The sequence below is a fragment of the Martes martes genome (assembly GCF_963455335.1).
Source record: "Martes martes genome assembly, chromosome: 3".
NCBI classification, from domain to species: Eukaryota; Metazoa; Chordata; class Mammalia; order Carnivora; family Mustelidae; genus Martes; species Martes martes.
In genome coordinates this window covers 177,208,056-177,223,144 of record NC_137890.1, presented here as the reverse complement: position 1 = coordinate 177,223,144, position 15,089 = coordinate 177,208,056, and the positions used below count along the sequence as shown (strand labels likewise).

Here is a 15,089-nt window from a genome sequence, read left to right as displayed (position 1 = left end):
TTTGGGAACTGGCTTCTCTACTGCAGGGTTTAGATGCCAACATTTTACCAGGGTTGGACGGTCTCACACATGAGTTTCTGGCACCGTTAGGAGGGATTTCCTCCAGTGATCCACCCGGGAATGGGCCTTTCAAGTGAAAAGTGGTTCCCCGGAGTTGGCCGCCAGCTCTAGGAGATTAATTGGCCATTTTCTCGGGTGTTTTATGTGCAAGATATTTAATATGGGATGAGAGAGGGAATGTGAGGGGAAAGCAGGTATTAGCTTGGTCTTAGGGAGGTGGTAATCCACGGATTTGCTTTTGTTTCGACAGTTTCTAAGCAGTGGAACAATTACCTAACAGTGCACCAAGTCGTTTGTTTGGGTGGAAAACAGTAAGGGTGTTCATGGGCTCTAAGGCGTTCTGGGCTAGAAAACGGCAATGTTGAATTTCTCATGACGACCCAATTCCGAAGTTGGCTCCGCTCTGTCCTATCAGATTTGGGTGGTGGTGGCTGCGGGCCGTGTAGGGGCATACAAAAAGGAGAGAAAAGAGAAGTAGCCGGGATGTAATCCTGCTTCTGGGTAGCCCATGGCTATATGTATGTATGTGTGTGTGTGTATATATATATATATATAAATTTTTTTTCTCTTCTGAAAATAAGCAGAAATTGACGTGGATAGAAGGTTCTCCTTAGGAGTTCCCGGGGAGGCCCATATTTAGTGGGACCCTCTCCATGGGCACCGGTGAAGACAGAGGCATTCAGAACAGGGATCCAGAATCGCACCCCCGGCAGCTCGGATGCTAGGTGCCTGTGAGGAGGGACAGGGGATTCTGTGCAGAGAGCCAGCGTGCTGGGCCGGGAGGAGGGGCGTCTGCACTTCGGGGCTCCAAACGCAGGGTGCTGGGGACTGTGTCGCTGACAGTCGGGATCACGGATACATTAATTATGGTGAAGGCAGAAGTAAGCTACGGTGACAGGGAGCTGGGGGCGGAGGAAAAAGGCACTTTGCCATCGGAGCACATCTGTTTTATAATAAGCAGGTCTATAATTCTCTTGTGAAAGATCATGTTCTGCTATCTTCTCTGAGGCTGGAAAATATAAATACTGTGTTTCACGAAGGGGAGGAAAAAGGAGGAGAGGATCAAATTTGTTTGCCTGTTTGCCAAGTGCTTGTTTGAGATTTTTCCACCCTTTATCTTTTTGTGTGCAACATTCTCCGTAACTGGGGTGGGGGAAAAGTCAACCTGCTTTTCCAAGAATAAAAGGCTCCGTAAGGTCTCCTCGTGAAGGGAGCCTTGGCCTTTTAGCAAGTTTTTATGCCCTTGGTTACAGCTGCTGTAGGATCGGAAAATAAATGCAGCTTGTGGTCTGGGGCCCAGGAACTGGCAGTCTGCACAAGTCTGTCTGAAATGTCTGGCCTCTAAGTGGACGGAGGTATCGAGAGTTAGGATCTGGCGGGAGCAAGGTGTCAGGGCAGGGGGGCGTAGGCAGTGGCAATGGGGTTAAATGTATCCTGTACTTCCTGAGCCACTGATGCTCTAGACGCTAACAGCAGTGAAACTACCAAACCCGGAGGGCATTGGAGGCATCTGCTCGGGGGCAAGAGAGTCTTCTCAGTAGTCGCCTGAACATTGCTTCAGGATCAGTGTATCTTTCTGTTCTGGAAAGAGTTCTGGTGGGAGAATGGGAGCCATGATTTCCAGCGCTGTCCCTTCTGGCATTCTGGTCACAGCCACTGGGCGCGGCTCCTGGGAGGGCCTTGCCCTGGGGGCCCACCAATCGGCCAAGCGACGAAGCAGTTTCTTAGATTTCCTATTCCTGTGGTACGATTTTAGGACGTTCTGTTTTACTTTAAGGTGGCGATTATATGTGGGATTATATATTTACTTAGACAATATTATTACACTGAATTCATTATATTTTATAAGTTTGATATTTTCTTCATAATCTAGCGTGGGGGTTTTGAAGTCCCATGTTACTTTGATTTTGTAAACAATTTTAAAAACGTGAAAGTGGAAATGACAAAGCAAAGGTCCAAACGAAAGTGCAAACACGAGCAATGAGAAATAAAGCATCTGAAATAAATAGGAAATGCCTACACAAGATTCTGTGAAACCGAAGACCATCTCATAGAATGTATGCATTATCTCCACCAGTCTACAAACCGACGTATTTAACCACAGTCACAGGATATTTCCTCAGGCCAGCACCATTACGACGTCATCGGTATTACCCATGAAACCCCGGGAAAACTGCTCTTCCGAAAGCTACGTTTTCAACCGACTATGGTGGGGGGCCCCGCGGCATCAGGGGGCGCTGGGATTCATACTCGCAAACAGACCGACACATGTGGTCATTGGTCTCTGAGGTCTTTTTTCTCAGGAAAAAACCTGAGATGAACCTCAAACCCAGAAGGAGCTCTCCTCATAAATTCAGGGGTGCATGCTTTCTGTCAGAGGGAGCGCACACGCCTCATCTCTGAGCCACTTGGCTCGGCTGAGGTGATCCCCACCTGTGTAGAAGAAACCGAGGTGATGGCGTCAGGGCCACTGGGTCCTGGAACGGTCCAGGCGTCGTTCCCATGTCCTGAAGATTTTCATATGAAACAAACGGTGATGAGTATTTGCCTCAGTTACTCTGTCCTCTGCGAAGGCTAAAATAAATAACACAAAAAGAACCCGAAGTTCTGTGGTTCTGTAGGAAATGCTTCCTCCTGTGTCCTATGTACCAAAATGGCCCCTGAGAGCCAAAAAAAAAAAAAAAAAAAAAAAGTCTGGACTCTAAAGCATTGGGTGTAAACCATGTTTTGCTTGGGAGCGAGCTGCTGAAATTCAAGGCTAAGTGTAATTCAGCTACTGGTAGTTTTCTGGAGCCACGGAGGCTTCCCGGACCTTTTGGACAGCGATTTGCACAGAACATACATACAGGACGTACTGGGATGCGTGGATATGTATGTGAATATACATCTATATCTAGCTGAAGATGAGACATCCTCCTCTTCCAAAGGGATCTGGCTGGCTAGCTGGGAAGCCGCCGGCTGCTGGCTCAGCGAGAGGTCAGTCCCTGGCCTCGGGGCCCCGCTGAGTCAGGTGTTCTGGTAGGACAGCTCGAACATGTTGCAGGCCTCCTCCAGGCTCTCGTCCATGTTCAGCCTCCGCCAGAAAGATTTCTGCTTCTTCTGCAGCTCCCGGCGGACACACCTCGGGCAGGGGACAGACTTCTCTTTGCATTCGGAATGGAAAACGGCCCCACAGCTTTCACACCTGCAAAAGCCAACCACAGAGATGGTGACCAAGGCGGGAATGAGCGAGACACAAACACCTGAAATCCAGTGGCCTCCGTGCAGCTCAGAGGACATTTATTCTGGGGAGCCCGGCCACTGGGAAGAGAGATGACTCATAGAAATGGGCTCTTCCCTTTTCCAAGATGTTCAAGGTTGAATTTCACTTGAAAAAAAGAAACCTTTTTTTTTCTTTTTGATTAGAACTGGCTAGGGCGAGGCTTATGGCTTACGGCGGAGAGCCATCAGCCGTCGACTAGCAATGGTGTGATCCCGGGGACCACGGGCGGATCTCTGGAAGCTCTGTGTGTTCGTTTCCCCTCCAACGGCCCTGGAGTAAAGGGACAGAGAACGGCAGTGCCATGTTCCACCGACTGCAAGCGCTCTGAACACCGGAGACAAACCCCAGTGTGACTGCAGTGAAAATGTAGCTCCCCACTTCTGTAAACACGGGGTAAGTGGGTCCCTGCTACTCCTTGCCCTCATTTAACAGTTTGGAAGGATAACATGACACATTTTCATTTTCTGATTGTTATCCTCAGGTCTATTATCCTTCTGAGTTTTCTTTTTCTTTTTTTTTTTTTAATTGGGAAAACCCCCACCACTGTAAGCCCATCTTTATAGCACAAGTGGGAAGAGTAAAGCATGGGAAAGTTGGGAAGAGAATAGTTTTTAAAACATGCAGATACTATAACTTATAGAGAGGAGGCATTCCAGGTGGATGACTAGTTTGCTGTCTGGCGTGGTGGAAGCCCGTGCAGTAGTCCAAAACGGCTTGTTTCTGCTGCAGAGTCTTTAATAATGAGGAACTGACAAGCACAATGATGGCTGCCCAGGGGGTGGCTGGCCAGTGCGGATTGCGGTGCCCATCCTTCCATTGCAGAGCGACAAGCAACATTCCCTCATCTCAGGAGCCCAGGGAATTGGTTTGAGCAGCAGCAGTCCCGGGAGGGTCCAGCGCTACGCTGGGTTCAAAGACGACTCTGCAGGAGGCAGTTCTCAGGGCTCAGCTTGTGCTCCTTTTGCTTTTCCTCTGGTACCCTGGGCTTCAGTCCTGGGCGTAAGATGGTCTTTGGAGCACCACTCCCTAGCATGCAACAGACTTAGCCCCGACATCCTTTAGGATTCAGAAAGTTGGATGAAAGGAGGATCCTCCCACCGACCTTTGTACCCAGGGAGCGAGAGACACTGGGAGTGGGGTGGCGTAGGGAGGGGGGCGGGGAGGAAGGCCATATTGATCAGCTGAGAGACCAAAAGACAGAAGCTTCGCCGTAACCAGCAGTCTCTGTCCAAGCTCAGCTTTCTGGGCAAGTAAAACAGAGTGGCAGTACGAAAGCAGGCATAGGACCTTCAAATCGCTTACTGGCTGCATGACTGCTACGGACTGAATGGTATGGCCACCGCCCCACCCTGCCACTCAAAGCCCATGTTGAAGCCCTATCCCGCACACCGCACATGGAGACAGGGTTAAATCAGGTCAGGGGGGTGGGCCCTGATCTGACAGGATTAGTGTCCTTACAAGAAGAGACATCAGAGGGCTTTCGCTCTCTTCTCCCCCACTGTGTGTACCCAGAGGAAGGGCCGTGTGAGGAGCACAGCAAGAAGGAGGCCATCTTGCAAGCCAGAAAGGGAGCTCTCACTGGAAACCACGCCCTGCTGGATCTTGATCTGGGACTCCCAGCTTCCAGAACCAGGAGCAGTGAATATCTGTTGTGTAAGCCCCCCTGGTCTGTGGTATTTTGGAGGACAGCCTGAGTAGTCTGTGACAGTGACCTGGAGTAAGTCATTTCACCTCTCTGTGCCTCAATCGCCTTGTCTTAACATGCGCCTCAGAGAGGTCTTGTGAGGCTCAAAGGGAATAACAAATGAAGCGTGTAGCGGAGTTCCTGGCGCAAGAATACAGCTAAGACTGCTCCTTCCAGGGTGAGCAGCCGCCTCCGGTGTCTTTGGTGACTCTTCCTGCAGTCTGATGGCACCGATGTCACCACGGTGACCTGAGGACATCTTGGATCAACCCCCTCGTGGCACAGATAAGAAGACTGAGATTCTAAGAAGGCTAGTGATTGTCTCACGAGGACACAGGGAGTTAGGTTGTGACCAGAACCCGGGACTCGGATAGCCCAACCATGGCTTCCACTGAGGCCAAGTCATCTGAGTGAGGGGAATGCGCCATCCTGGAGGGAAACGTGGGCTTCCAGTCGGAAGACTCCTATTCCAATCACAACCCTTTCTTTGAGTGATCTTGGGCAAGTCACTGACTTTCTCTGGTCTCATTTGTAAAATGCTGCTCACGGTGACCTCCTTCCTACTCACTGGGGTTCTGTGGGACACACATGGGTGACCGTATGGGGGATGAGTAGGTGAATGTGACATCACCTTTCATGGTGACTCTTGTCCCTGCCTTCCTCATGCTGGAGCCACACCGGTCAGGATAGTCGAGCTGGCAGAATCTTCTCCAGCATTTCCCAGCCCTCAGCCCCTCCCTCCTTCCAGGGGGATGAAGGTTAGACCCAGGTCTCCTCAGGCCTCCTGTCTGGGCCAGCTCCACCCCAGTGGCAATGGCTTTGTCCTCCCTGGGTCACACCTCTGTACCTTCCTGTCACTGAAGTGACACTAATGGTAGCCTTATCAAATAAATTTCCTCCTTCCTGCCCCTTTGCCCTGCTGAGTAAGTGATTTACACACCTAGGGATATTGCCCGAGGGCAGTGATTGATAAGGAGAAAACCATGGGGTTCCTTCAGTACCACTCCCTTATCTCTGCTGATACTGGCACCCCCCCCACCCCTGCACCCTGCTCCGGTGAAGAGGTTGAGTCTTATTGGGTATTTCTGGTGCAACAAACACTCATGGGGTGGCCTAGGGGCTGAGTACACCTGCTCTTTCTAGCCAAAGGTCAGTAACTGCAAAAAAGTCTGAGATAAAAAATTAATGATTTCAGAATGTAACCAAGTCCTATTTTCTAACCATTTGTAAGCCAGCAGTCATCTTTTGAACTGTATAATGGACAGACTGATCAATGACCTTCCCAAATTCAGACAATCTACTATTAACTTTCCCCCTGATTTTTTTTTTTAAATGAAAAGAATAAGGTCAGGAAAAGGAAGGAGGAAGAGAAACTGTTTCTTACATAAAAGTTATGGTGCTTTGTAAGAAAAATGTGCAGGAAAAATAAAGTGTTTGCATTAAAAAACGCAATATATAGGCACGCTCCTCTTTGAGAATATTATTTAAAAGGCCCTTTCACTTTAAAAGAGTTCACTGGTTCCTTAGTGTTTTCTGAATTTCCTGACTGTATTTAAAATATGATTTTACAAACAACTTTTCAGGAACATAGCTTATATATAAGGTAAATTTACCAATGCAATCATCCATGTAGAAAATTGCAGCAGATAATGAGAGAGGAATGTCCTTCAGTGTTCCCAAGTGATAAATCAAATGAAAGCCAGCCAGTTTCATCTTCATTTCTGAGTTGCCCACTCCCAGCAATCAGCAGTTTCGCTGCCTTTCTGGTGTTGGTTGTACACCACAGAGAACAAAGACCTCGGTCCTCCTTTCCAGTGTCCCAGAGAACGCAACTACAGGGAGACATATATTTGCTACTGACCAAAGCCATCCAGTGGGTTATTCCTGAAAACGTCTGTTGCTTCACTGAATCCAGGGATCTCAACCTCATACTGTTGGCATTTGGGGCCAGAGAGTTAGTTCTCTGTTGTGCGGGGTTGCCCTGTGCACTGCATGGTGTTCAGCTGCATCCCCGGCCTTTACCCAGCAGATGCTGGTCACAATCCTTCCCCACCCAGGTTGTGACAACCAACAGTGTCTCTGGACACAGCCACAAGTCCAAATGCCCCCTGGGAGGGGGCAGGGAGATCATCCCAGTTGAGAACCATTGACCTAACCCATCTGGAGAAGGCATCGTGGGGGGAGTACCCGGGGGGACTTAAACAGTGCCCCCCACTTCCGGTGGAATTTGCAAGTGTCAACTGCTGGCTTATACCAACCAATAAGGTCCAACACAGTGTTACTGATTCATTTCATTTTCACAAATATATATATTTCTAATACATCATTCGGTTAAAATAGCTGAAACTCACAGGCATTAACCACCCCATGGTTTTGAAAATTAATTTAGAACATCATATAAGAAGTCAATACCCACAACACAATTCTGTGCATGGCATAGGAACCTTTAACTTTCTATCAACTCACTCTGATTTTTTAGTCTTCCTCAAAAGCCATCCTAGTGGTTGACCCTCAGTAGCATTTATTTACTCCTTGGCCCAGAATATTGGGGCTGTTTCTCTGTGGTGGTCTTCACTTTGTTATGTCCTATGTAGGTCATCTAGAAAATCTAAACCAAAAACTTCTACTTGCCCCACAAAATAAATTGCTTTTATATAACTGGGAAGCAGTTAGGTTTCAGCAACATCTACAATGAAAAGGAGGCCAGAAAATATTAAGGAGGACACTTACTGCAGAGAGGAGGGCTGGACTGGAGTGAGGAACCCTGAGTTCTTGGCCCAGGTTGGCCCCACTGTCCCTGGGGCCTTGGGTAAGTTACTTCATCCCTGAACCTCTCGTTCGCCACAGAAGTAAAAGGGGAGGTTGGATTATCTAAGGTTCCTTCCAACTTGCAGATTTTGTGCAGGGCAGGGGGGTGGGGCAGGGAAAGGCTATTCTGGGTCTTACCCTTCTCTTTCCACATTTTCTTGCCCCCAAGTCTGTGGATGGATGAGTGGGAATTCAGCCTTGCCGGCCACTCCTTGGAAAGCCTCAAACTGACAAGCTGGGACTGAATGGGAGGATCCTTAAAGTGAAGAGCATTACTTTAAATTTTATTTATTTGCGTTGGTTAATCAAACCATGAAATAGCTTACAGACTAGTACATACAGCTCTGGTTATCAGGAATTTGGCTAAAAGGAGCTGACTCTGCCTCTTTCTCAGAACATCTCAATTAAACATTAAGGATTCCTTTTTAAGGATTTTCCCAAACCTCATCAGCACCCTCTCTCCCCAAGGAAAAAACCCAGAAGGGTTCAGTGCTGTGGGGTCTTTATTTTGGGGGTGGTATGGAGGCTGGCTAGAGGCAGCAGTCATGTATCGTCCTATCCGGAAGACATCTTGTGTTTTAACCACCGGGACAGCCACATGGAGCCAACCGTATGAATATCAGCACCACGCACGCCATATGACGTGGGATGAGGGAGAAGGAACTCTAGGTCTGTCTCTTCTGAAGCCATGAACTGTCCATGTGTGCCCTTTCCTAGGGTTCAGGGCGGGGGCGTAGCACCACCATTGTGTGCCGGGGGGGAATGCAGATCTCATTCTCTTAGTAAAGGCATCATCACATGAGGCTCTATACATTTCATGAGCAGTCTTTGACCTAAATATTGCTTACTGACCTATGGCAAGTGACGGAGAGGTTCATACCCTAGAAATCTAATAGCCACAGACACGATGGTCTTACTCCAGCTCTCAAAACCAAGAAAACGAACCTGCTGCAAATGGACAGAGCTACGTATGTGCAGGGGGAAAGGGCTGCTTCTCCAATATGGCAAAGCGGCAAGAATTCCCGGCTGCAGACAGTTTCCTGTTCTGGAATGCTGATGATGTGAGACCAATTAGAGACAGGCTCGATGGCTTTGTCTGTGTCTTCCAGATTCTAGCTGCACACAGGAGGGTCACAGGAAGCTGCTAAAGGCCCCTGCCCCAAGTTGAGGTCACTGAAATGCTTCTGCTCTGCTCATGTTGGATTTTTCTCCTGCTGCATTTTTATTTTTGGCTCAGGCAATGACCTCAGATATTTCATTAGATTCAAAGTCAGCCTTGAGTTTGGCTGGATCTCTGACAAGTGGAAGGACAGGCCTGCAGAGCAGGGCAGAGCTCTGGCTGATTTCTACTCTGCAGAGCCCACAGCGACGAGGGTGGAGTGCAGAAATCAGTGCACGCGATCAGGCATGCGAGTGCGGTGGGGTGTACGGCTACTATGTCAGGCGCCCCACAGAGCCACTAGCTATTACTGGTTTTTCCAAGAAACCAAGATGGTTATTGAAATCTCTTAGCTAAGGGAGGTAGTTATTGGGGCCTGGTTATTTTAATGTTTTGGGTTGGTGTTTTCTCCTGTTATTGTGAGTGAGTGAATATAAGCCAGTAACTTATAATTTGCTTCAATGGGAAATCACATAAGGTGTATGTCTGTGTATGTACGTATGCGTTATGTGTGTACTTACTGTATGTACACAGGTATGTATACTGTTTGGAAGAATACACAGAACATGTAACTAAACTTTCTAGGGTGAAATGAGTTAAATGTGACACAGTTGAACAGATTCTTCCTTTTGTGGGGAAACGGTTAAAATAAAGGACGGTCACACACAATCTCAGGCACGTGCTGATGGCTGGGGACAGTCCAAGTTTCACAGCCTCTGCCCGGAGCACCCCTTCCGGTGAAGTCTTCAGCCAGGATTACTAGAAATCTACACACTCCAGAAGCCCCTCTCTTCCGCCCCCCGGGGAAGCAAGTGGAATGGGGAGGAAGAGAGCAAAGGGTCTGGAAATGTTGGGTTACGGAACTGTCGTGGCTCCACACAGAGTGAGAAATGGGACTACATTTGGGATTATTCATTGTGGGTTTTTTTTTTCTTTTTTTGCCTGGGGGTAGGGAGGTGGGGGGCCAAAAGGTATCCATGTGATTTGATCGGAATTGAACGAGACTGGAAAAGGTCTCGCTCCTTTGGCCAAATGTCTGGTAGACTGAGCTGTGTATGTGCTAGTATGTAAAGCTATTCCAATAGTTTTGAATGGTAAATGCAAATAAAACCAGATTGATATTGGACATTTAAATTAGGCAGCATCTGTATGCCTTTGCCCCTGTTTTTATAGAAATTATCCTTATAATGCCTCTCTGAGCTAGGTACTATTTGTTTTCCCATTTTTAATAAGTCAGTCAGTAGATGGATAAAATGAAATGAGATAATAAAGTAACTGGTGGCTTCTTGGGTCCCTAAACCATTAAGTGTGCGATCGACTCTGGCCTTGATTCCAGCCTCCGACTGGAAATCTGGCTCCTTCCCCCGTTACTCGGCCGTGGTCCTTTCAGTTACTCAGCACAGTCCCAAATGCTTGCTAAGACTCAAATCATGGGAAGAACAATTGGTATGCCCTGCAGTGATCTTTTTATTTACCTTTTAATCCCCAGAGTTAATTAAGGAAGAGTTTTTCCCTGATTGCAGACCACAAAGCCTTTGGCTTTTACAAGTCTTGCACTTTTAGTTTGTAAACCAAGCTCAGTTAATAGCTTTAACAAAAGCTTTACTTAAAATCTTGGCTTTGAAAGAGAATGTAAACAAGGGTTAATTAATTCATTTGTTAATTTTGCTATCCCATCGGGAGCAGTAAATCACATTATCTTTAGTGCCAATGCTTAATAAATGCTTCTTGCTAATTTGTGGATGGTGACAAGAACTTCTCATTAATACTCTATGTATAAATATGAAATCTTAATAGATTTGGTCTGAGTGAAATAGTTATTTGGGGATAGGGAAAAACTAGTATTTCTGACACTTCTCAGTTTTTGTTGTTGTTTTTTGTGGTTCATCTGGCTGTTAATATAATTCTCAACAAATGTCCATCTGTTCTTGGGTTTACTTTAGGAAAATCTCATTTATTATTAGAGAAAGTAAAGAAACTGCAGGAAGATTTAAGAATTTTCTGTAATTTCCAGAAAAAGCTATAACATATAATTGTAGCCATGAGAGAATCTTAAGTAGGAGCAGTGGCTTTCTGTAAAAATTTCTAAAGTAGTTCAACACACCTAAGAGCCGAAGAGATGTTTAGCAATGTCTTGCTACACCTAAGACAAAGGTAGTGAATATAATATTTGGCTAATGTAGATTAAAAAAAAACTTAGCTTATATATATTCCACTGATTCAACAAGTCTACCTTTTTTATGTAAAACTGAAAAATTCAACTGTCAAGTTTTTGAAGTAAGCCTCTTTAAAAGAAATCATTTATAAGGATGATATGTACCTAAGACTCTGAATGGGATTTACTTCTACTTAACATATTATGTATCAGTTCCTCAAAGTACTAAGACTTATAATGGAGCTAAATAAAAGACAGTTTCGGGGATAGGTACAATGCAAAAAATTCAGAAGGTAAACCATATCTAAATTTATGAACATGACTGATTGCTTAGGAATAAGTTAGTGATAGAAATTTAGAAGGAGAAAGACATTCGAATGAAACACCCAAAGTGTTTTGTCATTACTTTTCAAATTAGCTCCCCTAATTTGTCTCCTCTCACCAATACAATTTTCTTAACGAGATGGTATCACATCATTTTCTAATACTCAATGTGTTCCAGGCCAGTGGTTTTCAAAGTGTGGTCCCTGGACCAGCCAGACCAGCATCCCCAGAGAATTTGGTAGAAATGAAAATTATTGGATGCCACTCCAGACGTACTGCATCATAAATTCTAGGGTGGGACCTGGCAATCTGTGTTTGAACAAGACCTCCAGAGAATTCTGATGAATATGAAAGTTTGAAAACTACTGCTCTAGGCCAATTGTCTCCAAAGACAGCAGGGCTGACATATTAGATAGCACTGTTATAAATATTTAGAACAAAAATATGGACTTTGCAAAATGAAAATGGAAAGTGGTATTAATTGTTTTTATATTGGGCTTTGCATTTCATATCTATTAATATTTTCTCATAGCTGATAGGTAAGAATCTCATTTTACTTTCTTTAATTGGAAGTGATATTAAGCTATTCAGATACAGGCCATTTGCATATTTTTCCAGTAAATCAGTTCATGTCCTTTGTCCATTGTCTAATGACTTTTACTTACAGAGTTTTAAAGATTTTTTATATTGGGGAAATTAATACTTTGTTAAATATGCTAAAAATATCTCTTCAAGTTTCCTGTTTACATTTGTCTTTACAGAACTTTAAGCATTTAACTTTTAAAAAATATATTTAAAAGCATTTTGCTTGGGGCACTTGGGTGGCTCAGTCGTTAAGCATCTGCCTTTGGCTCACGTCATGATCCCAGGGTCCTGGGATTGAGCCCCGCATCCTTGCAGGAAGCCTGCTTCTCCCTCTCCCAGTTACCCTGCTTGTGTTCCCTCTCTCATTGTGTCTCTCTCCGTCAAATAAATAAAAATCTTAAAAATAAAATAAAAGCATTTTGCTTCCATGGCTTCTGGGTTTGTGTCAAGCTTAGAAAGACCTTCCCCACTTAAGATTATAAAAATATTCACCCATCTTTTCTTCTAGCACTTTATGGGTTTTATTTTTACATCAAAATATTTGATCCATCTGGAATTAATCGTGATGTGAAGAGTATGGTAAAATCCGGCATTATTTTTCTTTCTCCAAGTGGCTGTCTAGTTCCCAGTTTCTTTTAAGGAATGTTCCATCTTTTGTTTTGCTAATTTGCTGTGCATCTTTATCATGTACTAAATTCCCGTATTACTTGGGTCTGTTTGCATACTTTCTGAAATCATGTTCCGTTGATATGTCTGTTCCCATGCCAGCGCTGTACTGTGTAGTATATAATACATTTTTATAGCTAATGAAAATGGTCTCCCTTCATGTAAACAACTTTAGAGGTCAAATTCTATATTGAATATATTAAGAAAGTTTACTGCCACCCATCTGAATGTTAAATAAAAATTTTTTTGAAATATATATAATCAACTAATTTTAAAAATTTATAGTATAACTTATAAGGTTTATCTAAAATGAAATGCACCTGTGTAAACATCTCAGGGGGTCAAGGACTAATCCTGGCTTTAGATATTTGAGTTTTTATTTTTTTTCATCATTATGTAGTGATAAAGGTATTGTATAACTTTGGGAAGGCTGTTTACATGTTTATAAAATTAGGAAACACGATACAATTGTTTAACAGTGTATACACTCTTAGTAATTAAAATTATCCTACTTTGCAGGAACCTAGATGTATTATCTTGGAAAAATAACTTAAAACATGGTATACATTATCATTGAACAAAGGAAGATGTGAAGAACAATGCATGTTTAACAGTCCCTTTCATTCAGTGTGAACATTATTTAGAACATTTTTACTCTGCATATGAGTAAAAATTGGATAGAACTGATAATCATGCTAAGAAAATTAGTTATGCTATTTATGTACACAAGCAACAAAAGGAGACCTTAGCTACATTGCCAGGGAAGCTGAAGGAAGGAAAAGTCATCTTTCTTGCTAGCTGCTTTGACATTCATTTCTGTCCCTAAGTCCCTTGGCTTGTGCCTCTTTCAAGCATTGTATGAAAACCACGTTTCCCCTGAGGTTATCTCAGGCCTCACTGTCGTGCCCCCCCGCCCCCACTGTCCTGCCCCCACATCTCCCCCATTGCCATGGAAAATTTGCTTATCTCTTTTCATTCTCAATTCTGAAATTTTTCTTTCAAATCGGTGATGTAAGCTGCTTTCCAGCTAAGTCTTTTAATTTAAATTTCCTTTCTCTCCACCATCAAGGATTCTTTCTAGAAAAAAAGTGTTAACTCCTCTTAAGAAGGGCTTTAATATACTTCAGGTTCCCACCTCTCAAGGCCAAACTAGATTTTTCAGTTTAAGTCAAGTCAGCTTAAGTTAGTGGCTTCCAATGTTGTCTTTGAATCAGCCACTGGTTCATGACTTACTGGTTTTTATAAAGGGAAATTCCCACATTTCTGTTTTTCACATGAATTACTACTTTTTAAATGCTATCTTTTTCTGTTTTCTCATCGAAAGTTTACAAAATACTTCCCATTATTTTTGTTGAGAACCACTCTCCACCATCCTACCACCAACCATCACCAGAAGTGAGACTAGTTAAGGGTATGTGGTATAGTCTTTTGCCCTCCTAAGGTTAGTTTGTGCATTCCCTCAAATTTTAGGCTAGTGCTGTGAGGACAGGGAGAAGCAGAAAGGGGACTGTACTGGAATTCAACAGCCTGCATCTCCCAGGAGTTATGGCCCAGGTGTTGGGTGGGGATGAGGGCTTCCCTGGGGAGGGTGAAGGGAGGGGTGTATGTCAGGGGGTGGGGTGATGGGCAGATGACTGCTAAGCTTCTCTCTCACGCTACACAAGTTCTATGCTTTGACTCAACATAATTGAGTCCAAGCAGCGACTATGGTAGAGAACGAACATCTACAGACTGCCTTTTCTTTATTTTAAGCACTTTGAAAGCATTAGGAACTGGAAGATGATTATTAATGATAGGTATGGATAGCATATGCCAATGCTTTCTGAGGCACCATTGAGTGGTTTAATATTCAGAATACTGAAGTGGTTTAATACAGGCATGATAATATACATTAGATGCCAAAATAAAAACCAAAAGAAATAAAGGATTTTTTTAAAGGCCAGTTTAACAAGATCTTGCTACCTGTAGTCCCATAATTCGTTAGGTAAAAAAAGTCTCACAATATCAAAAACATATACTGCAAAACCAAGTTACTATTGTACCTTTTGTAATTCTGAAGCATAAAACAGTTCATTTCAGAACATACCGCTCAGGCTGCAGAGTCAACATTTTTTGTATGGAAAGGTAAACACTCCTGTCTTCCCTATTGTGTATTCAGGTTACTTATTTACAGTCACATGGGGAAGGAAAAAACACACACAAAAAAATTGATCAAAAAGTTGTTTTGAGAGTTAAATGATCTGAGTGGCTTAGCAAGATTCAAGTTTTTGACATGAATGTTTTCACTGGGCCAGAAAAATATATCTATCCCTAACATACGATAGAATGCTTGCTATCATTCAATAAAGTCATGTATCTTGGTGATGTCTACATTTAAGTAGAGAGT

At 44.1% G+C, this 15,089-nt stretch overlaps 1 protein-coding gene and 1 long non-coding RNA gene across 2 annotated transcripts in view; one reads left to right on the top strand and one right to left on the bottom strand.

Annotated features, from left to right (window-relative positions):
• Positions 1-1,884: 1,884 nt before the first annotated feature.
• Positions 1,885-15,089, bottom strand: part of PLEKHM3 (pleckstrin homology domain containing M3) — a gene marked incomplete at its 5' end in the record, with an annotated part of 151,861 nt that continues 138,656 nt past the window's right edge. Inside the window, one exon of the mRNA XM_080797950.1 lies at positions 1,885-3,244. Coding sequence (XP_080654076.1) covers positions 3,067-3,244 — 178 coding nt within the window. The 3' untranslated portion in view covers positions 1,885-3,066. The remainder of the gene's footprint in view (positions 3,245-15,089) is intronic.
• LOC308339360 overlaps positions 3,240-15,089 on the top strand; it is a 61,209-nt gene continuing 49,359 nt past the window's right edge. Inside the window, exon 1 of the long non-coding RNA XR_013966501.1 lies at positions 3,240-3,715. This is a non-coding gene — a long non-coding RNA (uncharacterized lncRNA). The remainder of the gene's footprint in view (positions 3,716-15,089) is intronic.